The 24,307-nt window shown below is 38.0% G+C and overlaps 1 protein-coding gene across 2 annotated transcripts in view; it reads left to right on the top strand.

Annotated features, from left to right (window-relative positions):
• The window catches only part of NRG3 (neuregulin 3), a 411,171-nt gene extending 391,046 nt beyond the window's left edge, over positions 1–20,125 (top strand). For both annotated transcript variants that reach the window (XM_032190922.1, XM_032190920.1), the window contains exons 7-9: positions 3,055–3,182; positions 12,378–12,548; positions 17,977–20,125. In XM_032190922.1, the coding sequence (XP_032046813.1) occupies positions 3,055–3,182; positions 12,378–12,548; positions 17,977–18,484 (807 nt within the window). In that variant the 3' untranslated portion in view covers positions 18,485–20,125. The remainder of the gene's footprint in view (positions 1–3,054; positions 3,183–12,377; positions 12,549–17,976) is intronic.
• The last annotated feature ends 4,182 nt before the right edge of the window (positions 20,126–24,307 follow it).

Genomic DNA, 24,307 nt, shown 5'->3' with positions numbered 1-24,307 from the left:
CCCCACATCACCTCTCTTTCAATGTTGTGTGCATATATTGACTTTATTATTATTATCATTATTATTATCATTATTATTATCATTTGAGGGAAAATCAAGGAGGAAGAGAGAAGAAAAGCTGGAGGGGCTGAGCTGCTGTTTTGCAGAAGCCTAGGACAACAGTGTCTAGCTATTCTGTAGCACCTGTAGCATTTGTCACCTATGGATCCTAAATTTTAGAAGTAGTCCAAGATGTAGAGCAGGGAAATGATGTGCTCACAGTGGTACAGCAGGTCAGAGGCAGAGGCTGATTTCTAGCTTCCCTGCCCAGGCTGTCATTGCAGACTTGTTTAGCTTTAACTAGCAGGGGCTGGAATTTTATTGTCAAAGAGTTTGAGTAATTGTACATAACAGATGATTTTCTCTATGAAACCGTGAAAAATTGAAAATTTGCAAAACGTTTTATTTTTAAATGCTATCATTATTCTTTAATTTATTTAGCCATATGCATCAGCATTTCTCAGTAATTGCTCAAACAAGCACAAATAATTAACCAAGAAGACAATAAAACCGTTACAAATAATAATACAGATAAGCTTTCAGTGATGCTTCCAACCTCCTGGAACTGTCCTTTGAAAGTGTTTCACAGCTTATTCTCCACAGTGGCTGTGTGCTTGGCAGCTCAGGATGGGCAGCCTGGATGAGAACTGGGCTTTGGGACAGTGGGACAGTCTCCACCTAGATACTGATGGGTAGTGATCCCCTACCCTGTTTCTGGGAGCAATGACTGATGCTGCTGTACACATATACTTCTCCCAGAAACCTGAAGATGTTTTCATCTGGGGTGAAGGTCTCAGAGAAGGGATGTGGCATTTACAGTTAAACTACAGAAGAGTAAACCCAACTGTGTTTAAGTCTATGGATGATGTGTGATACGTCCAAATAAATCCAATTGCATCGATTGTTCAAATTCTCCATATATTTGCACCCTTAGTTCAAATTGTGATTCACCTTATCATTGTAATCAACATTATAGCTGTTGTGGTAATTGGTAAGTGGTGTTTCTGAAAATTGATTAAGTGAAATGGTTAGCGGGAAAGAGCCACCTGTACCTGGGCAGTGGTGGGTGTTGGATATCTGGGGCTGTTTGCTAGTCAGAACCAGCTCACGGGGGTCCTGTTTTTCCTCAGATGTAATGAAGAAAGACTCTGTATGCGATCCTTCCAGCCCACATCCACTCTAACTGTGGATGTGGCAAAAGACATAGCTCATCGCAACGTACCCTCTGTGCTGGACTTCATAATCATGGTCCTATAAGCCATTTGAACCTTAAATTTAATATTATGAACAAACACGAAAAAGAAGAGAAACAGCTTCCTGGTGCTAACAACCCATCTTTCACATAGCCTGAATTGATTTATTCAGGTCAGCAATCAGTGTCACTTCTGCAGCTGGCAGAATAACTATTGAAGTTTAAAACTTTCACAGACGTGAGCACCTTAGAAGTCATACTTCTGTCTGAATACTTTATCTATAATGGTTACAAGTGACAACTAGGATCATAGTAGCTGAAAGAAATATGAGTGGAATATGTTTCCTCTTATTATTTTGGTTGTGTTTACTTTGTGCACAGCAACATTTTGCATATTGCCACCTTGCTCTCAAAAGCATGTAAGCAGTTATTTTGGCCCTGTTTCTGTGGATATTTAACCCAACAGAAAAAGGGAGAAGAGCTCAGGACTAAAAATTGGAGATGTTATTTTATCAGTAGAAACTGGTAAACTGGTCATGAGCAGTTTGAGTAGGTGTGCTGAAATTGCATTTAACCCAGTTAAAAGAGAGTAATCATGCCATTCTTTATGATTTTGCTGAACTCATGAGAAATGTAGATAAGAATAAATGGGAATCAGAAAATAATTATATATTTTTAAGTTCTTCCTTCGTCTTATGTTAGACAACAAAGTAATTGTGAAAAAGATCTGTGCTGTGGCAGAAATCTTACTATCTTCTCCACTGTGATCTTTGTTTTGTTTTGTTTTTTAGTTTATGTTGTATTTTCTTTTTAAAATATTTAGTCATGTAATAGCATCCACAGTACCAGCTTATTGTAAAGATAACAAATATCTAGTACTAAAAATACAAATTCAATGCAGAGAGAAATAGATTAAAGAAAAATAGACCAATTATGTTTATTGCAGGTCATCACAACACAGCATAAAAACTCTGCAAGTGCAATATTTTCCATACCTCTGTGGAAATGTGGGTTAACCACTCATATCTCTGAGATACTGCCCAGTAACCACGAACAACACCGATTCTTCTTTCAAGCCAAAATGCAGCTTTGACTTCCTGGCTCTATTCAGGATCAGAGACACAATTTTTTGCTGAATTTCCAGTTGAATCACAAAGCAGGAAGAAGAAAATCCATTCCTGTTCACGTCCAGTGTCTGCCTTACAGATCTTTGTGTCTCACTGTGTGCCCGGAGATTGCCCTACGCCTACAACTGTCACAAGAAGAATTATGTTTACACTGATATTACTAGCACAGATACTCCCAGGTCAAAAGTTTCAGGCGCAGATTTGTCCAAAAGGGATGTCTGGTGCTATAGATAGGATTCAAATGTTTTTCTTACTTATCTGATGATACAAAAGCTGTTTTGGTTTGGTTTTCATAGTTATGCATATTGATGAAAGCAATATTTGACTGAAATTACCAAAGGACACAAGGAGGTGCAGAACATCCTCTGAGATGTGTTTTGTGATCTCAGTCCTTGCATGGACAAACACAAAAGTAGGCTTTTATTCAAAGGGATCAGTCTTCCCTGTCATTGTGGGAAGATTAGTCAGTAATTCTGCTACCAATGCAGATATCAGTATTCTGCTGTGTAGAAGGTAGTGGGGATAACAAGTATCGGTGCTCTTTGCTTATGTAAATAGTGAATGGATTATTTGCAGTGCCTGATTTAATTTTAAAATGTATTTTAGCACTTCTAACCAATTTCAGTTCTGACTGAATAACATCAACAATGTATTTTGTTTTTTATGTATTAATTAATTTTGTTCTCTGTGCCACAGTACTCCAAACCAGATAGGCATCCTGGGCCTGTTCTGGACAAAGTTATGGAGTCTAGCTTTTCAGGCCCTCAGTCTTTCCCAGAGGCCTTGTCTCCTGACAGAGGAACCCAGCCCATCAAGCAACATAGGTAAGCAAATGGCTGTCTGATGGCAGGCTGCTGAGAGATGTTGCTGAACTGGTGATACACAGACAGGATTATTGTGCTCCAGGACTGGGAGATGTGCGGAACCATACGATACTAATAGAGCCTTAGCCTACTCATTAAGCAGATGTTCAAGCATTTTCTTATCTGTGGACATAAAAGGCATTAAAAGTGCTCACCAACTACGTTTTGCAAAGGTCCTAGAGGAAGCATTAAAAGACACCATCCCAGCTATAGAGACAGACCACCAAATGAAACAACTCTAGTTTGAGAAATCATTAAAAACAAGACTTTTCTTCTCAATGTTCCTGAAGTTAATGACTTATTCTCCAAAGAAAGGCATGCTTGAAAACTTACAGCCTTTCTCACTCTTTCTTTAAACAAATAGTACTTGAAATTAATAATGACTTATTTGTGAACATATGGTGGCTTTTGAAAACTACTCTTTACAAAATTTGGATGCACGTTTTTTCCAGGAGTAAAAGAAGAGGAATGTCAACCATCACTGGGTGGCATTTAGGTTAGAATTCTACTTTTAGCCTTTCTGTGTGAAAAACAGTGCAGATGCTTTGTTATAGGACTAGAAATCAAGCTTGTGATTGGTATAAGCAGTATGGTTGGGGGAATTGTAACAATAATGTGTTTCAGATGTCAGATTGAGATAGAAAGAAGGCTGAGAAAAATGAGATAAGAACTTTTTGGCTAGGTAATCTAAAAGGAAGGATTTATTAATTTTTAATTAAGGACAGCATTTTAAAGTTACTAAAAAATAGTATGGGATTGCATGAGGTAGTAATCTAACTTCTGTGGCATCTAATGTAAAGCCGAGACGGCACTTTCATTGCAGCCTCCCAGTCAGCTACATGTTCCTTCTTCTTTGAATGAAAAGAGAAGGAATAAAAAGCCTACCAAAATTCACCATATAAACTAGGAAAGGATATTTGGGTCCTATCTACATTTGACTTACTGAAGCCTTTAATTTGGCATGAAAAAGTAATGCCAACTTGTAATACCAGTAATATCATGTCAGATCCACTTATTAGGGCTTCTTCCTTATTCCACACAGATTTTTTATACACAATTAGTAGTTTTACTAAGCGTAAGATGAAATCTGTAACTATTGTCAGAATGCTTTCCACTTGAAGCTTTGGGGAGACTTTATCTCAATTTAGTCAAAAGGTGAAGTTTAAAGAAAAGACATTGACGTTCACTTATCTTTAATAACATTATTGCAACACTCAACCTTGAAATTATGTAGGTGATACATTACTACATTATTAAGCTAAAAAATGTGGAAATAAGGGCTAAAAATATTTCTTGTTTATGACTACTTCTTAAAATGAAAGCTGAATGACTCTGGATTCTGTTTTCCATAGGGAAAATAAAGAATAAGTCTCACAGAATTTACAGTGAATTAATGCAGAATTCCAAAGTACTTATTTTAACACCTCTACGCACCAAAATCTCTGTTTACTAAGGGAAAAATATATAGTTTTATACTTTCAGATATCAAGCACTGGACTAAATTAAGATTCTTTTCTTCAGAACTGCTTTTAAGATGTGGAATCACTAGCTTGATTTATATTCTTTTTGTAGTTCTGTAACTTAAGATTTATTATACAAGGGCCTCACTTTATAAAACATGCAACAGACTTCAACATGTCACTGACTTATAAGGCTATCTTTGATTTATGCATCATGTGAAAGCTTCCTAAGTTATTCAGTTTCTTTAGTTTCTAATTACTGTTCAGTATGAAATAGCTTTATTTCCCCCTCCATTTCATTTTTGTGATGTCCATCTATTAAATCACAATCTAGGTACAATTAGAATTTATTTATATATTCAAATAAGGCTAAACAATTAAACTTTTTTTTCTTTTTTTTTTCTTTTTTTTTTTTTTTCTCTGAGATGCATTTTGTCCTAACCATCCCTTCATTTCATTCCACTGAGGTGTTTCATCCAAACTAAGCGGTGACATAGGCTTGAAGTGATACTAGCTTAAATTCTTAGGTCTCCCTAAGATGGACAATTAGAGAAAAATAGAGCAAGTGCAGTATCATGTCTTCAAAATGACATGAGCCTGGAAAAATTATAGCAGCTCTCCAGGTTCTCTATTTTACACTATTGTTAAACTATTACTGCTCTATTTCCGCTCAGTATGGAAATATTTTGTTCCATGACTAGAACTGTTTTCTCTGTTGGTGCTTCCAAGGGTATTAATGATGGGTGATTATTTCTTAAATCAGTAACTGTCTGTTCACAGTTTCTAAAACCAATGCAATTTTGGCCTGACAGTAAGACTATCGAGGTAGGAAATCATTCTGGGTTGCTGAAATTTGACTGACAGAGATCATCTGGTTATTTCACTCAGATTACTAGATAATAACAATTTTCTCACTCTGCCAACCTCAGTTGCATGCAAGGAATTACAATAGAGATGAAAGAGTTGAATCACCACTGCATCTTACTCCTAAAATATTTCCTGTCTTATGCACTGTTAATATTGTAGAATTTTACACCATCTGCTTACATATGTAAAACAATCCATAATATTCCTAGAACTGGAAAATAACAAGTATGTTTAATGAGTAAACTTACTCAGTATGCTCAGTTTCATCCCAGGTTATCTGTTGGTTTCACTAAGAAAAACCCCTTCTGTCTTTGTATCTAACTGATAGAAACAAATTACGGTTTTGTTAACTATCGGACCGATGTGTGATCCCTTTGAGTAGCAGTTTTCTTGGTAATTAGTCATACTGACTTTCCTTCATTGATTCATTCATCATTGATTTTAGAAGGATTCATTTCGGAGAATGCTTTGATGAAAGCCAAATGCAGCTTTCAGTTTAAAGCAGTTGTATTGTCTTGCAAAGGCACCAAAATACAAAAATCTTACTCCAAATTGTAAAATAATTTGTTGTTGCATTTTCAATGAATTTTAAACTCCATAAAAACCATGCTAAAACCATGTTTTAGTCTTAGCAAGCATTTTACTCTTTATGCTCTCTGTATAATTGATTCAGTTTACGTTAAATGGAATAGTAAATCTAAGCTATTATGTAAATAAAGTTATTGGATTAAAAAGAACAAATGCTGATAAACTAATGCAACCAAGGAAGCTTGAGAAGGGAGAAAGTATAAAGAATCTGGTACTTCACTCCCTCCTTTCCCTTCCTCCTCCCCCCCCCCCCCCCCCCCCCCCCCCCCCCCCCCCCCTGTTTTCTGGAGAAGTTTACTTTTTAAAAGTAAACTTTTAAAAGTTTACTTTAAAAAAAATGGCATAAAGAGATTAGGGTGTAGGGGGGTAGGCAGAGAAACAAAATATCACAGAGAACAATAGGTCATGCTTGAAGTGAACGTTTCCAGAAAGCACTGAGATTTCAGGATTACTGGTGATTCTGTAAGTAATTAAGTGTTCCTGCTGTATGAGTACTAGACAGAAAGAAGCAAAGCTGATGGTGGGACAGAGGTTATATATGAAGCAGTTAGGGAAATTCTGGATGAATGTATTTAATTTTTCAGTTAGGATGATTGTTTGAGGACAATGGTAGAACAGAAGTAGAATAAAACATATGAAAATAGACATTATTGACAGTCAAAAAGGAAATAAAATGCAGAAATCAATGCCCTTGAGTGAGAACATACTAAAGAAATTACTTAAAACTTAGGGTAAACATAGATAAGGATCTAGATATGAGGTAAAGAATAAATCAAATAGCCTTAAAGAGTTGAGTAATGCAGATAGATCAAAACTCTGCAATAATAAATACAAGGTCAGGCATTTGGGAACTAATAACAAAATTTTATCTGATATATTGAGAAACAAATGGGGAAGAAAAGGTTCAGTATATGCTACTCGGTGAAAGGATAAATAAGTCACAAAGTGACACAGATGTGCAAAAGGTAAATGGGATGGGAGGAAGTATTAGTTAAGACATTTCCATCAGAAAGTCAGAAATTTTAGAACTACTTCATGAGACACTGTTATCACCACATTTGAATATAGCATGAGAACACACCAGTATTATCTTGTGTATTTAAAATGGCCTCCTGATTAGTATGAGCTCAAATTGCTTGATGAGCTAATACAATAATACAAGGAATGAATAATCTGTGTTCCACAGAATGGATTAGAGAGTCTGTCTTGGTGTAGTAAATGAAGACTGAAAAAAGTATTTGGCAGCTGCTTATAAATACCTCAGAGAAAACATAAGGAGAAGTAAAAGACCAATTGAAAATGAAGGAGTATGGTGGCACAATGAAAAATATGTGTAGATTAGATGTTTTCCTAAAGTAATCTCTGGTGTCTTGTTACATGATTGCTAAAACCAGGTTGGACGAGGGCCCTGGGCAAACCTGATCTAATGCATGGTATCCTGCCCATGGCAGGGGGGTTGGAACTAGATAAGCTTTAAGGTCTCTTCCAACCCAAGCTATTCTATGATTGTATGAAATGCTTGGAATAAATACAGGATGCTACTGAGATTTATATATATATATATATATATAACTATAAGACTAGTAAAAGTTCTCAGTTTGCTTATGTCACAGCTTTTTGGCATAATAATCTCTACATTCTTAGTATTACTTCAATCACATACAGATTTATAGATCTGTTGAAGTTAAAAAATTATGTTAACTTTCTTCTTTGGGGGCTTTCTGTGACATGGACTCCAGTACAGACTCACTGTTTCTTTGTCATCTCATTCTTGTTAGCAGTCTGCCAAAAGGACTTCATGCTACAGTATTATGCTGCCACATGGCATTTATTGAGAGATGCTTATGTTCTCAGATGGAACAGATCCTTTTTATTAAAATGGAAAATTGGTTGAAAGTCTGTATAGATAGTTGATCTAAACAAGTGTTAGCTATAGATAGTGTATTTAGCCTAAAAATGTGGCTCCCAGGGAGTATCAGAAAATGCTGCTTATGTGGTAGCTAGCTCTGTCATTGGGGTTTGTATTTACTGTTCCTCTCTTGGAAGGGCAAGCAGCACGGCTTTCAGCCTTAGCAATATTTGCATCTTGTTATCAGTACAGAATATCGTATGTAATATAATATAGCTCTCTGTATAGTTTTTGCAGATACAGAGCCAGAGTATTTACAATCAGTTTTAGAACTTACCTTCTTTCCTCTGCTTTGCATCTTTCTGTTCATGTATTGCAGCTCAACAAAGTTTTTAAAACAAAACCACCAAAGCAGGAAGAGGGAACATTTAAATGTTTTTAGCATCTTTTTAGCATCTTTCTCTTGGATATCTAATTCAGAGTGGGACACCAGGGGGCATCTTGAGAATGCAGGGAAAATGTGAAGGCAAAGACGTAGAAAGAATACAAGATGTACCAAGGAAGAGTTTGATGGGAATCAAAATGATGTGACAGTGCTGTCATCACAAGATAAAACAAGACTGAAGAGGCAGGAAAAAGAATAAGTAAATAAAATAAAGATAGACATTGTTAAAAGCAATATTTCTGTAGCTCCATTGTCCTTATTAAATAAGAAGGGATTCTGTCGTGGTTTAACCCGGCTGGCAGCTAAATACCACGCAGCCGTTCGCTCACCCTCCCCCCTCCCTCTCTGGGACGGGGGAGAGAAATGGAAAGTGAAGCCCGTGAGTTGAGATAAAGACAGTTTAATAAGACAGGAAAATAATAGAACAAAATAATAATAACAATAATAACCAATAATGTTACAATGGTGAAAATAGGAAAGTAATAATAATATGTACAAACAAGTGATGCACAATGCAATTGCTCACCACCCGCTGACCTATGCCCAGCCTACCCCCGAGCAGTCCGGCCCCCTCCCCCCGGCTAGCCACCCCTATATATTGTTTAGCATGACGTCAGATGGTATGGAATACCCCTTTGGCTAGTTTGGGTCACCTGTCCTGGGTCTGTCCCCTCCCAGCTCTTACTGCACCCCCAGCCTGCCTGTTGGCAGGACAGAGCAAAAGGCTGAGATGTCCTTGGCTTGGTATAAGCACTGCTCTGCAACAATTAAACATCGGGGTGTTATCAGCACTCTTCTCATCCTAAGCCAAAACACAGCATTCCACCAGCTACTAGGAAGAAAATTAATTCTGTTCTAACTGAAACCAGGACAGATTCCCATCTAAAGTTTTAACATTTTAATTGTGCTCCTCTTGTTAATACTTTTCATGTTTCTGTTAACAAAGGTACTTTTGATTGTGTTCATGAGATGTATAATCAATTTTGTTTAGTAATTAACTAAAAAATAGTACAGGATGATTCCCAGCATTATTGTAAATTCACTACAAGTCATCTCCTCTTCATGAACAGGTAATGCACTTGGGAGTTGCGTATGTGTCTTGAACAGTCCACTTCCTGAGACAATCTTTGTTTTAACTCAGTTGCTCAACCTAAAGACAATTTCACATAAAACAATTTTATTTCAAACCATTAATTCATAAGAACTAAATTTCTCCCTAGTTTATTAATTACTTGTGAATCATTTCAGACCTATTCTGATTTTTGTTATTCTTGACTAATCAAGAGATCGGAGACATATCTGCTACAGCTTTCCTTGTTGGTCTGCTTTATTGAACAGCCCAGTTTCATGGACTAGTCTCTTCTATCTACGTAGACTGGAGTACAGAGCAGGGATGAGAATATAATGGTGACTAAAGAAGGGTAAACAACCTGGAAAAATTATAAGGACCTTGTTTGCCTCAGAGAGGGGAAGGCTTCACATGAGCAATAGAGCAGAAGCCTGAGAGAGACTGTATTAGAGTTATTGGAGGAAGACACAGTTGGACAGTTTGGGGAAAAAGGAGTCACATTTTCATAGTATTTCCCAGTATTTCACAGTAAATTTGCCTTGGCCAGTCGTACAAATGATTTGTGTTCATTTTCACCTCCTTTTTTCAGTCAGAAACGCCAAAAGCCTGAGAATTTAACATTAGCAACAGTTTGGCCACTCAACGCTTGTCGGTGCTGCAGCTGCTGCGGTTGCAGGAAGATGCCGGCCTGTGCTTAGATCACTGCAGCCCAACCAGCCCATGCTCCTTTAGTGGGATGGAGGATGTGGCAGCAGAGGGAGCGAGAGGAGTTTCAGTACAAGCTGAAGGAAGTCTACATAGGGCATTAGATGCATCTTTCCTGCAGATTATCCAAATCATCTCAGGTGTACATGTATGTGTTGCAATTACATCTGTTACAGACACAGCATGTACATGAATTTGCACATGCATGCCCATGTGCTCTCATCCAGCAGGGAAGATGCACAAGAGCATCAAACCAACTACAATTTAACAGTGCCTTTCTAGTTTCAAATATCTGCAATCAGTCCAAAGTTTGTTAAGTTATAATCAGTTTGTTGACTTTCCTAGTACATTGATGAATATACTGCAATCAATAATAACGCAAAAAAAAACAAACAAACAAACAAAAAAACACTAGATTTCATTAGCCTTTGTGAATTATTCATTCAGCTGCATCTTTTAAGACTCCCTGATCTAATAATCTGTTTCCTGAGCAGAAATTGTCAATTGTTTTATGATGTGGTAATGTTATTTTACAGAGTAGGAGCTGTATCTCACAGTTTGAACCCAGCCTTCCAAATTGAAAAGCCAGTACTTCACTCCAACGTGGTTTGTTGTTTCAATTTTTTTTGCAGCCTTCATAATAGCTAAAGAAAAATCTATTTAAGGAAGCATCAGAAGTCCTCAAGGGAGTGCTATTGCTATGGGTTATTGATCTTTTCAATTAAAAAACACCAAGAAAGCGTAAGCATGAAGAGAACAGAATAGAGACCATAATCGAACATGGGTAGTTCGAGTAGAGCCTGTTGGGTTTCTTTCTTATGTTTTCACTATGAGGAGAAAGGTTATGTTTTAATGAAAACGTATGTTCCAAGAGAATTTGTCCAAGATATTTGATCCAAGCAAGAATTGCTTGAGGAGTAGATGTGACCCTAACTATTAATAATGTTTCCACTAGGTATAAAATGCAGATTGCTAATAAGCCATGTTACAATAGGAGAGGTAAATATAGGAAAAGTCTTTTGCATAGATGAACTGTGTCAGAAGTTAAAATTATTCACCTAACCAAGGATAATTCTTACAAAGCATCTATGAAACCTATACTAAAACATCATTAAGGATGTTCCAGGATCTTAGATAATACATGCACATTTCTGAGACCAGGGAGACGAGAAAACCTGGAGAAGAAGGGCCCAGTGAAGAGAAATAGGGAGTAGCTGGAAAATGAATAGCTAGTCATGCTGTGCAGTACTGTGACCTGTTACCAGTATAAATAGGTTATGTTTTGACATAATTGTGTGTTCCTTTATTTTTCCATTAGAAACAGCTGGATTTATGGTTAATATAACACAGCTATGTGGATTCTAGACACCTTTTAATTTCTGTATGACATGGAAAAAATCCATTCTTTTTCAAAAACACTATAAAAATGTTGCTTACAAAAGCAATTTTCTAAAAATAAGTAGAAAACTATTACTTTATCATATTACAGTTTATATTTTATATCACATAAAGAAACATCTCTGTATTTGTCAATATCTGCAAAAATAATAAAATCAATGTATATAATGCAAACATATATCAATGTATATAAAATAAGAATAAAACAGTATCAAAAGAAATCTTGTCAAAATGGAGGAAACTTGTATCATAGATGTTTTTTCAAGCTGGAGTTCAGAAGCTTCATTAATATATTTTTTTTCCAATGTAATGTTATATCAGCAAGCAGGAACCCTAAGCTGATAGGTGATATAATGGACTTTAAATTTAAGAGCTGATTTTGAGTTCAGGTCTAGGTATTAAGGAGCTCTGCTGTTTATTTTCACTGTCTGAGGGTTCAACTCCTTACACCAGGATTACTGTACACAGCATGGAGAAAAAAAAATAGGAAAAAAAAAAAAAAGCATCCTTCTTCAAGTACGAGAAAATATTTAATATACCAGTCAATTACTTTCATTCCTAGAAGGGTTGTGATCTATTAGATATGGCATAAACAGCAGCTAGCTGTGGATTATAGCAGTAGATTTCCTTAGAGAATTTCTGCTGACATCGTAGACTGTCACTGCAAAGTTTATAAAATCCGTAATCCATGCATTATTAATTCTGAATCTTTACTTTGCAGAAGTTTACGCTTTTGCTGTGATAATTTTTACTGTACCCTTGATGTTGTTCCTAGAAGTCTCTCTTCATGCTGCAGCCCAGGACAAAAAAGTGGTATGCTACATAGAAATGCCTTTCGGAGGACTCCTCCCTTACCTCAGGGTAGGTTCAATGGAATTACAGGACCAGCATATCAACAGCTAGAAGAGTCAAGGATCACAGACCAGGACACAATGCCTTGTCATGGGTAAGTAATAAAATAACCATAGTGAGTTTGTTAGTGAATGCTTTAGGTAGTTAACATGCTTAGCTATTTACGGTCCTTCCAGCTTTGTTGTAGTGTAGTTTGGGTCCAGTTCATAGTGCTGAAAGCAGACAAATGTTTTTTGCGTACTGGCTGGTACTCTGGAGGTAATATGCTTTTACCTGGCTGGCTGCTCTTCCTTAGCCTTTAAAAGTGTGTAGGAGTAGTGATCAGCACCAGCTCTAAGTGACTGCCAACACTACTTCACAGCACTGCTTGGAAAAGTAGTTCTAGTAACTTTTGCACAGCACTTTCTTCCATCAGTACTGGACAAATGAGAGGAAATAATTCAGAAGGCCAACTTTCATGTTTATTAACTAAATCTTTGTAGATTGTGTGTTTGCTGTAGACTGAAGACCAACCACTTCACACTGGTTTGTCTTTGAACACACACAAAGAACATGATATTTTTTATTTTTTAATTCATCTCCAGCTGTACATAAGGTCTGAATTTCAGAAGTGCTCCCGAGCACATACAGCTGCCTTTGAAGTCTTTTGCAATTGCCAAGTTGTTTTGCATAATATTTACATATCCCTATAGATTTCCAAAGGCTTCCCGGAATCATTGCAAACACACTACGCACTACGTGTACTGCTAGCAGGAATGCCTGCAGTGGGTTGTGATAACCCTGGTTTCATTTGAACATGCTAAGTCCCAGCTAAGTGAGGTGAAGGGTGTGCACCCAGGCGGGCAGAAGCAGGCAGCGCATGTCCCCCCAGCTCCTCTGGCCCCTCTCCAGCCTGCAGCTGGTGTCCCTGCCCGTGGTACCCTGAGGGAGGGCGGTTTGCTCACTAGATCTCTTGTAGCTGAATCTGCCTAACAAAGCTGGCCACAGTCATTGGCGGAAGCAGACTACGAGAGGGTCTTGCTTAGGATGGAAGAAAACATCAGCAAGAGCTGAAGTCTAGATTTCTCTAGACTTCTGCTCAAAAGTTCAGATTCGTCTCATACTTTTTTCATTTGTTGCTGTTGGCTTCTTCACAGGAAAAAAAAAAACTCGTTAATACTTCTTACAGTAAATATACTGTTTTTCATTTGTACAATAATGTATCTATAATTCCTTAAGAAAATTTTGACTCTGAACACAATCCTTAGTGTTATGGGCAGGCTACCACATGGCAGTGTCTTGCAACACAGGCTGTGAAGGAAAGCTGCAGCTTCTTCCAGGTTGAGAAGTGAGGTAGAAAACACAGCAAAGCTGTCTTGTGTGTTAGCTGTATTTACTCCTCCCTAGGAAATCAGGGTATGATATTACAAGTATCATCTTGCACTGGCCTGTTGCCACTCTGCAAAAGGTTGGCTTTTCAACTGCGCTGTGACCTCTTCTGGCCTCAATCCCTGAAGCACTTCATCCTTATTTTCTGCACTGTGCATGTCTGTAGGATTTCACTTTCTTCTTACTGCCCCTAACAGTGGGACCTTTCCTCAGAAAGAGCCCTGCAAATACATCAGCAGGTGCTGTAGTGACAGGGAGTCACAGCAGTATGCGTCTGTCTGGTTTATATTGGTTTGATACCAACATCCAACATTTTAAATTGGTTTGATACCAACATCCTTAAACCAGTGCGCATGACAAGTAAATATAAAGATGTCAATGTTAGGCATGAAAATAAAAGCAAATCTTTGATCTTGCTTTATTACAGTGTTTCACTGATGATGGCTTTTACTAAAAAGAAGTCTTTAAAGAGAATAACAATGCTTTTTGCATGTGACACAGTAATGAAACACTCTTCAACCAAAATATAAATACACAACTTATGTCTGAACAAAAATAAAAATTGATTCGCTAATTCTACTTTCTGTGAAATTCCAGGGACAGGTTTTCCCCAAATCTGCATCTTACCACCTGAATATCCCCCAGTTTCAGATTGCTGGTGTTCTCAATAGTTTTCCAGCCCAGCTGAGCACGTTCCCTGCCCCTGCAGAAGCTGTGGTCCCTTTGCTGCTGTGAGGAAACACCAGCTCTTGTTATTTGCAAATCTAACATTTGCAGAGTTCAAGTCAAATACAACTGATACCAGTCAATTTATCAGTATGCTACTCAAAGCAGCAGAAATACCTGCTTGAAATGAGGGGCTTAAGGAAAACAAACCATTTCCATGGCACTCACTTCTCAGAGCCTGATGAGTGTCTCAGGGTGTCACCAGCGTGCACGCAGGGAGGTGGACAGCATTTTGAGCCCGTGCTTTCAGCAACAGCTGTTTGCGTTACCTGGTGTTAGCTGCTAGAATTAGTGTCCTGTGTCTGCAAATGTGTATTTATACAGGTATAAATGTGTTTACAGATAACCGTGTGCTATGTACCAGTAGACATACAGGTGCATGTGCTTACAAGGCTGAACTGAAGCCTGTTACTGCCACTGCAATGACTCCCATTCATCACAATGGACTTGGCCATCAAGCGTATGCAGTGAGCACCTACAGCAGTAGGCCTTACAGCAAAGCTGCTTGTGCTGTGCTGAGTAAATCCCCTTTTTGTATTTAAAGTTCTAATCTCTTCTGTCTCACTTTAATGGCTATTTTAAGGGGCAGTATAATTATTATGCTTCTTTCAGCTTCATTCTTTGATGGAAACTCTTGAAAACTGTGTAACCGATATTTACTGTTGCAGATTGATATATGTTTGCATTTTTCATTTTGCTTGGAGGAAGGGTGGACAGAGCTGCACTTTGAAGTACATGCATATGCTTGAATTTATTCAGACAGAAAATGTTTTGTTTTGGTTTGTGTTTTATTTTTTTTCAGATAAAAATGATACAGATATCTTTCTTAAGGGAAACTATAGTTCTGGGAAAATTTAATTATAGGAAAAAAGTAATTATGGTTCTGCACTTATAAATACTTATTGAAACTTAAGTCTCTATTGAAAACAGCAACAGTCTGGTGTCACAAGTAGAAACATGGAACTGTTTGTAACCAAAAGCTGGCTCTCACATGGCTCAGAAGTCATATCCCTACTAGTTTAACACGTCGCTTGTTACACACTATATGCTTTAATTCAGCCTCAGTCCTCCTTTGAAAGTTCTGTGAGCAAAGGACAGCAACATGTAATTCTGGCATAAATTTGGTGCATTGATCAAAAAAATCTATGGAAATATGCCAGGCTTTGTTACATGTTATTGGTGCTGCCAATTAGTTTTCAAAATACCAAGAACAACTGAATCCCTTTTGTGGAACTACAAAATGTTACTGTTTTCTCACCAAACCCGTTCAGATAATTCCATCTTTTTTTTTTTTGTTTTCGCTCATATATCATCCATATAATAAATACATCCATTGCATGTGAAATTCATTAAAAAAATTCACTCCCTTTGTTTTCAGGGTGCAGCCCAGAATATATTTAGGGCCTGAATTACCAAAAAAGGGAATATCGCAGCTGATGAGATCCCTCCAGCTATAGTCGATTGAACAATTATATAATAAGCAAATGCAAAGGAAACAAGAATGGGCACAACCCACAGGTCTGCACTTTTTTGTTTTCCTTTTTTTTTTTTTTTTTTTCAGTTGTCCTCCCTCTGGAATACTTTTGCTGATCAGTTATTCATTCATACTGATTCTTGAAAACTGTTTGAAAAGGCCCTTGGCTAGAAGTGTGTCTAAGCAGAGAACAAACATAATTAACCAAAAGCTGAGTCCCACCTGGTTCGGCCATAAAGCATGTATAGTACGTACAAGAAGCGCTGTTGCGTATCCTCACAAGCCACTTGCTTCATTATTCCCCTGGGTCCCACTTCCCAAAGCAGTATCTCATTCCATCAGATAGCAACAAGGTTCACAATGCCTCCTCCTTATCACAGAGTTCCCAGCTGTGGTTTCTGCTCTGCTGGGGAGGCTGCTGCAGAGCTGTAGTGCAGTGGCTGCACAGCAGCGCACACGTGCACTTGTCTGGGCTAATGTGTCGAGCAGTTGTACAAACACACTGCCACAATAGATGAGCTAATTACAAGTCAGTGGCACTCTACTGGAAATGAGCCTAAAGATATTTACTCCTCTTTTTTCTGTCTGACAGCTTACCAGGAGGATGGGGCCAAAGGAAACCTTTCCACTTAATTAGCACTGTACACTAATATCAGACTGCAGCTGTTTTGTACTCTTTAATTCCTGTTCCTAAGTTCTCTTTCTGCTAATGCCAAAAGAAGCAAGGCACATGTGAATAGGATATCCCTGGGGGAAGTCCAGAAAGTTTAAGCAACGTTCAGAAATATGTGCTTGATGTACAAACTCAAACACCTGCCTCATGCTAGATCCAGATGTTACTTTCCTTGACCAAGGACACAACATGTTGGATTTCATCATTAGCTTGCCCTATTAAATAGTGATATGATCACAACGCTGATGATACATAAAATATGATCCAGTGAGGAGGTGATGTCTGTGTTTTTTGGTAATCATGACTAGTAGAAATACTAACTCTTACAGCACTGGATTTCTAGTCAGACTTCTGAATTGGAAACATCTTTTTTTTTTTTTTTTTTTGGCATTGTTTCCTTTATACTTAGTTCTCATTTCCGTCTTTTTAAGTATTTCTTATAAATGAAAACATTTTCTGATCAGAATAATGAATTTGGCTGTGAAGCAAAATGGAAGTGTCAATGAAAATTCACCAAAGTTGCCTTGTACGATAAAAGAAATCGTACTATGATATGTGTTAATGGAGGACAAGCAATTTTTCTTGAAATAAAGGTGAATAACATTTTCCAGGGCACAACGTATTATTTCCAGATGAGACTTAAGAAACCAAATCATATCAACATTGGCAGTATGGGTGATTGAAAAGAACAGCACATTTTTCAGAGGTACAATGCACTTAGATGCTCTGAGTGTCCGAAGGGGACTGCATGTGTTTCCATGCAAATAAAGAGACCAGCTGGATTTTGTTTAAAGTTCATTTTGTTCTGCATCTTTTTACATGTTTTCCTGAAATAGTGATTTGACATTGAAGTTTTGATGTTCAAGAAAGCATCAATCCATTTCCCCAGTTATGAATGAAGGAACGGGATTTCAAATTTGATTTGAAAAATAGTCACGATAATAATAATATAGTGTAACTCATGCAAGTATTTAAAAAGCAATTGTCATTATTCTCATATACTGGTGGGGAAAATGGGACAGAGAGAAAAGCAGTGGTTTGCCACAGGCAGACCTGACAATACAAGCTAGGTCTCCAGAGTCTGCTGTTTTCCCCAGGGCCATACTAGCACTAAGTGCTCCTAGTGTGAAGGAAAAAAAAAAAAAAAAAAAAAAAAAAAGGCAAAAAAGCCATGTAGCTTTCCAGCACAGCTCGGTGACTCTCATACAACATTCCTCCCTCTGGTCACATCTGACTGCCCAATGTGCAACATAACCTTTTTCTTTTTATTATTCTTTTCAGGTATTCATCCAGTGGTTTAAAAACTCCTCGGAATACTTCAATAAATATGCAACTGCCTTCAAGAGAAACAACCCCTTATTTTAATAACGTGGATCAGAAGGACTTGGTCGGATATTCATCTTCAAGGGCCAACTCAGTTCCCATCATCCCATCTGTGGGCTTAGACGAAGCCTGCATGCAAATGCAAAATGTTTCTGAAGTAACAGGCATCAAATGGTGCAAAAACTCTTATTCAGCTGAACTTGTCAATGTGAGTTCCCCAGTCAGTAATTGTCTTATAGCAGAACAACACGAAGTGAAAATATTGCTAGAAACTGTGCAGGAACAGATTCGGATTCTGACTGACGCAAGGAGGTCAGAGGACTACGAACTGGCAAGCGTAGAAGCAGAGAGCAGCGTGAGTGAAAACACAGCGTTTCTGCCCATGAGCCCCATGGCCAAGTCAGAACGAGAGGCACAATTTGTCTTAAAAAGTGAAACGCAAAGAGACTCAGTATTGACCAAGTGACTTTGTGTGGGGGTTGTGGGAGGGGAAACAAGATCTGTGCATTTGATGCTTTGCTAAACAGGAAAGGAGGAAATTAAATACAAATTATTTATATGCATTAATTTAAGAGCATCTACTTAGAAGAAACCAAATAGTCAATCGCCCTCATATCATAGTGTTTTTTAACAAAATATTTTTTTAAGGGAAAGAAAAGTTCCAGGAGGGATAAGGCGTACATCAGGTGCTTTCTAGGCAGGATTATACATACAGTTTCAGTTACAGAGCATTTTAACACTGTCCTGTTTGGCTGTCAGAAGGCTTAGGCTATGCATCCTTTTTTCAGTAAAGGCCAAGATCTTTCTTAGGTTCATTTCTGGTTTCAGGGCAGTGCTGCAGCGCGTGCTGGCAGGGGCACAGGTCCTGTAACTCCAGCATCAGCCTAGTCCCCTCTCCCCCTCTCCTCTTGGCTCCAGGTTCATCCCAAGAGAACAAACACACAAACAGCTACTTCTCGGCACTAACTGTGGAGTGACCACCAGTCCCTAACTGAGCTAAACTCTCTACCTTGCTTGAGAATGGTAGTCGGCTTAAGAAAGTCACTGGAAACTACTAGGAGCTTTGGGTCATGCCGAGCGTGCAGTGGGATTGGGGCCTCTGGAGATGCAGTGGCCAGGAGCCTGTGGCTGCCCCGTCTTCTTCTGAGCTTTGCCTATCAGAGCTGCCTTGGTGGAGGAAGAACAAGAGAAACAAAGTGCAAAAGTGTGCGCTGCAGCAGGTTGGGTTGGTTTCTTTTGTAAGAGCGGGAATGTAAACTCCACTGTTCTTACCAACCCCTCAACGTTTCTAAGTTGTTATACTTCAAAGGCATTTGTAAGCTCTCAAGGAGCACTTCTGAGTGTGTGTGTATTTTTTTTACCTTAATTTTTATTATGGGTTGTTCAGAGACGAATCAGGGAGGTCCAGTATGATCAAAGGCCAGCCGGTAAGTGTCCATGCTGCCCTAATTTGCTCCCGCTTTCAGTTCTTCAGTCACTTTAATTAATTGTGGCTTAGGCTTGTGAACTCTAAAGCTCCAGTCCTGCAGATGGTACAGTATGGGCAGCCCCGTGATCATGCACACAGCTGATTCTGATGGGGCTATACATGAGCAGATGGTTTCCACCAAATCAATTCCTGCTGGGGATCAAGGCCTTAGAAAAGAAATACCGTTTCCTGGTTGCAGTATCCCAATTGCATTATAACCATTTTTTGCATTTGCTTTCGAGTCCCTCTTCTCCCCAGAAAATTGTAACATAATATGCCAATAACACCATGAATTGGGTTCAGTGGCCCACACATTGCAGTTTTTATTGGTATTAAAATATCTGCTTATTTGTGGAGAAAAAGAAGATGAACTATAATAAATAATTACCAAATAGCCTTCCCTGGTTAATGTCAGAAGATTGATTTTAAAACAATTACAGTATATACAGAATGTATTAAAATATTCCTTTGCAGCAAATTAATTGTTAAATTTATTAGATGTGCCCCAGACTTTCCAGTTCACAAGTCTCAAGATTTCCCAAAATAGCACAATTGATCACACAGTGCTGTTGTATGTTTAGTCAGAATAAAGCAATATTTTAACCTCTGTCAAGTAAATTTCAAAAAGAAATGCTGAAGGTGTATGTCATTTATTTTGTGCCTAGTTAAGGCATTAAAAAAAAATCTTATTCACAAGTCTTCATTCAGCAAGTCTTATTTTGGGTTTCTTTAATTTTATTTTGGTTTGGTTGTTGTTTGTTTGTTTTGTTTATGTGTGTGTGCTTTTTTGTTTGATTTTTTTTGTTTTGTTTTTAAGATAAAAGTTGATGAAATTGTCTTGTTTACAAAACTTTCTATGGCTGTAATCTTTGCTGTGTGTTTTCAATAAAATTGTATTTGAGGGCAAACTATGCTTTATGCCCCAGGGTGGAGCATGCTTCATTCAGACTCCCTTCCTCAAAGCTACAGAGCTTTTCTTGTAGCAGTAAGACGAGACTTTCGGCTGGGATCGATCTCTCCACGACATATTTCTGCACTATGTGGTGGCTGGGCACAATCTCACTGGGCATGAGCTGAGCTGCCTGCGGTCAGCATGGCACCAAGCCCTCACCAAATAAACCCTCTGAAAGACGAGGTGTGTTAGGTGGGGCTCAACTTCACATCAGTACATTTGCGTGATTTTCCGGTAGCTGTTTGCATCTCGCCAGCTCAGGACATGAGCGAAGTGAGCTTGCATCTGCCCAAAAGCCCTGCACAGATACCTGCAATTTACAAAAGGCTACTGTGTAAAGCTCTGAGTCAATAATCTGTGAAGCGTGCTCACAATTAGATAATTGTTCACCATTAACTTCAAGAGATGGTCTCTCTGCAGTAAAGTGCAGAATCCTGCCCAAATAGCTGCTTCAGTGCTAAATATTTTCAATCCAACTGTAAGGCCTACCTACTCCCAAATCCTAGCAAACTGTGCAATCTCACCTTTGGCAATGTATTGGAAACACACTGCAAGATTTCTGTTGAAGAAAGAACTATATCATAAGCAATGCCTTTATTGAGAGAATGTGTTCACTCAGCACCCCCAAAAGACCCAGAAGGAGGGCCAGAGCGATGTATTTAAGAAAATAAAATTGTTTGATTGAATGACAGATGAAGATCTGAAATGGTGAGGATATCTTCAGTTCATGTTAGAGATGCGATCTTGTATTCAGCAAAGGATGTGTGACTGTTATATGTTAACTGTTCTATTCAGTTTTCAGCATGTTTGAATAGAGAGACGTTAATATTAACCATATGACAGACTAGTGTATTATTTGTTAAGAGTATCATTTCAGATCCTGTTGAAGCTGTCATGGTTTACAGAGGAAAAGAAAAAGGGTTTCAAACATCTAAATAGGTAGCCTTGATGTGTGAAGTGTGTTTATCTGGTGCAACTGTTTTCCTCCATGGACCCTCCTACTTTACAGTGAATGGGACAACATTTTCTCTGAGGTCTGCCAATTAGTTTCATAGAGGGCACAAAAGATTCCTTAAAGTTGCACTGAAACAGTTGAAATGGTAGGCCAAATGTTGCTTTACTTCTGAACCTTATGGTCCCATTGAACTCAGCAGATCAGAAGGGATATATCAGTGCGAAACGTAGTTTATTCCTAAAATTGCATCTGTTCCTAGCCTTGGAAACAGACTGTAATCTGCCTAAAAGAGGCTCTGAACTCCGTCATTTACCTGTAACATAATTAAAAATTATATCTGACCTACGAAGTTCAAGTGTAGTCTGGTGTGAAAATTCACACTCACAGTGCTACACTCAAGTAAACTGGGAGAACAGCTAATTAAATGGAGTTGAACTTTCTCTGAACTGAGCAGATGAAGCCTGCGTCTATTCAGTGTAATGCTGGGGAGCAGAATTATGAAAGCAACGTTTTGATTTTTTCTTCTTCTTCAAAACAGTCCAAAATAACCCTAAAAAGCAGTAGAACAGTCACAACATTTGAAGTAGGAAATGTGGGTGAGTATGGGCAGATCTCATGTCATCAAACACTGAAAAACTCTTCAGTACATCCATATTACCCAAAGCTGAAATGTTTTAATTCTTGAAGGATCACATTTAGGTAAACAAACATACCAGTGAAGAAAGCTCTTCAACATGCTTTTGGTAGCTGGTCACCTAGCCGAGCTCTCAGCTGCTGTACTCAGTGCTGATATATTAATGATATATTAGTCACGTCACAAGTCTCTCCTGCTCAATGTCCAATTTAGTGTCATGAAGCTTAGTAGCCTATCACAAGATGCAGGGACTTTTACATAGATTTATGGAGCTATCTTCATTCTGCATATGAAAATCAGACTCATATCAGTGTGCAAACACCCTCACTACATGCAGTATAAGGTTGGTTGGCCAAGTGATTGGCTTGCCAAATTGATCCTTTTATAAGGGCTGAATACCATTGACTGGGCCCCAACAGGAATGAACTAAGCACCACTTAAATGTAGCTAATTCTAATGTTATTCATCAAAATCCTCTGAAGAACCTGGTTTAAATTTGGGGAAAAAAATAAAAGAAAAAAAAGAGTGAGACCATAGCATGTATACGATGAAACATGTACTAGCTTCTGAATCAAAATGTTCAACTAGATAATTCATGTCTACTTCTCACATAGGGAGGAAAAAAAGTAAAAATTAGATTCCTCTTCCCAATTCATCCTCAGATTCCTTCAGTCTAATTTTGAACGTTACTTGAGCTCTTAAAAAGAAGTTATGAAAATGAATACCAAAGAAGAACTCTTTCAGAGTCCTAGCTGCAGGAAATTAAATTAAAGCTTGAAGGAGCAGACCCAGAATAAAAACTGTTTTTGAAAAGGGCATAAATATCAATTGCCTTTCAATAAAATACAATTTCCCTGTAAACTGTTTTTCCCTCGGGAAAACAATGAGTTTATATGAGTGATTTGTTATCTTGCCATGAATTTAAAATATTCATCTTCAAGCAGATTGGGAAAAAGCAAATATTTAGTATAGATTTTTCAGCTTTAAAAAACAAAGATCGATTCATAGAGTACTATAGTTCTTTCTCTTGTTGAAAATATAAAGGGATACACACTTTTTTCTTTTTGTGCTGTGTCATTACTGCAAATTGACAGCAAGATTATGCTCCCTTTGTTTTGATGTCTAACCACATGAAAACACCTGGGACACTCACTTTTCAGGTTTTAGTCATGGCACCTCCAAATCACCGTTATCAAACAGGATTTTTGTATTTTAAGTAACAAAGTTCACTCATGAGATAAAAATGATACAGCTATTACAGCAGTAAACTTATTCATGAGGTGTTTTTCATTTTTATTACACAGCAGTTAGTGGATTGGGCCGCAGAGATTGGTAGTTTCTTGTAAGAAATATGGTCACGGAGCGTATCGCTGGCAGTGGGAAGCCAACACTGAGCCCAGAGCTGGGGAAACCTGCAGTGGAGGAGGCAGCAGTTGTCCCCAGTGCGTGCTGTGCAGCGTAAAGGGGTTTTCATCTCAGTTTGGTATGTTGAAACTGCCAAAAAAAAAACTGCCATGAATTTATTAACAACCACGTTAGCAATATTTGATTAAAGGAAAAGGGGCAGAAATTCCCAAATTGTTAGTACTTTTATTGTTCACTTGAACAAAGGGAATAATGTTTTGATTTGTTATTATGACAGCACCATTTTCAACATCTTCAGTAGGGACAGAATGATCATGGTACACTGACAGGATGCACTCAGCCTTATTTAATTGAAAGGATTTAGCACCGTCCTCTTTGGTCAGCAGTCCTCTAAAAGGCAAGTGATTTCCCAGGACCCCATATGGCTGTTCTTGTGAAACTTTTCCCCAATATAAAAATAAACAGCAGAACAACCTACAGGTTTTTGTTTGTTTGTTTTTCTTTTTCTATGAGGGGACAATTATAGGTATAAAAAAGAGCTTTTTACTGATGACTGAAGAATGTAAATAAAGTATAGGACCTAATGTATGTAAGTGGCATGGAAATTATCTATTTATACTATAGCTTTTAGTAATATATTTGAAAAGTAATATATTCTCTAACACTGCCAGGAGCAGACCTACATGCAGTTTATATTTATTTTTCCTTAACACTGGCCATGGGCTGTACCACATCACTGTAGTGACTGGGTATCTTGTCCTTCTTCCTCGCTCTTGCATTGCAAGGCCCACTTCTGTGCTGTCTCATAGCTTCAGATGTCACTGAATGTACAGTAGTTCAGCATCGTTATTCACGTTCAATTTACTTTGTCATTGGAATCAAGAATAGAATTTATAACCTAACTTCTGGGACAGT

Source organism: Aythya fuligula, chromosome 7 (assembly GCF_009819795.1).
Source record: "Aythya fuligula isolate bAytFul2 chromosome 7, bAytFul2.pri, whole genome shotgun sequence".
In the NCBI taxonomy this organism is placed as follows: domain Eukaryota; kingdom Metazoa; phylum Chordata; class Aves; order Anseriformes; family Anatidae; genus Aythya; species Aythya fuligula.
Note: the sequence above shows the minus strand (reverse complement) of the source record. Positions and strands in the feature narration are given on the sequence as shown.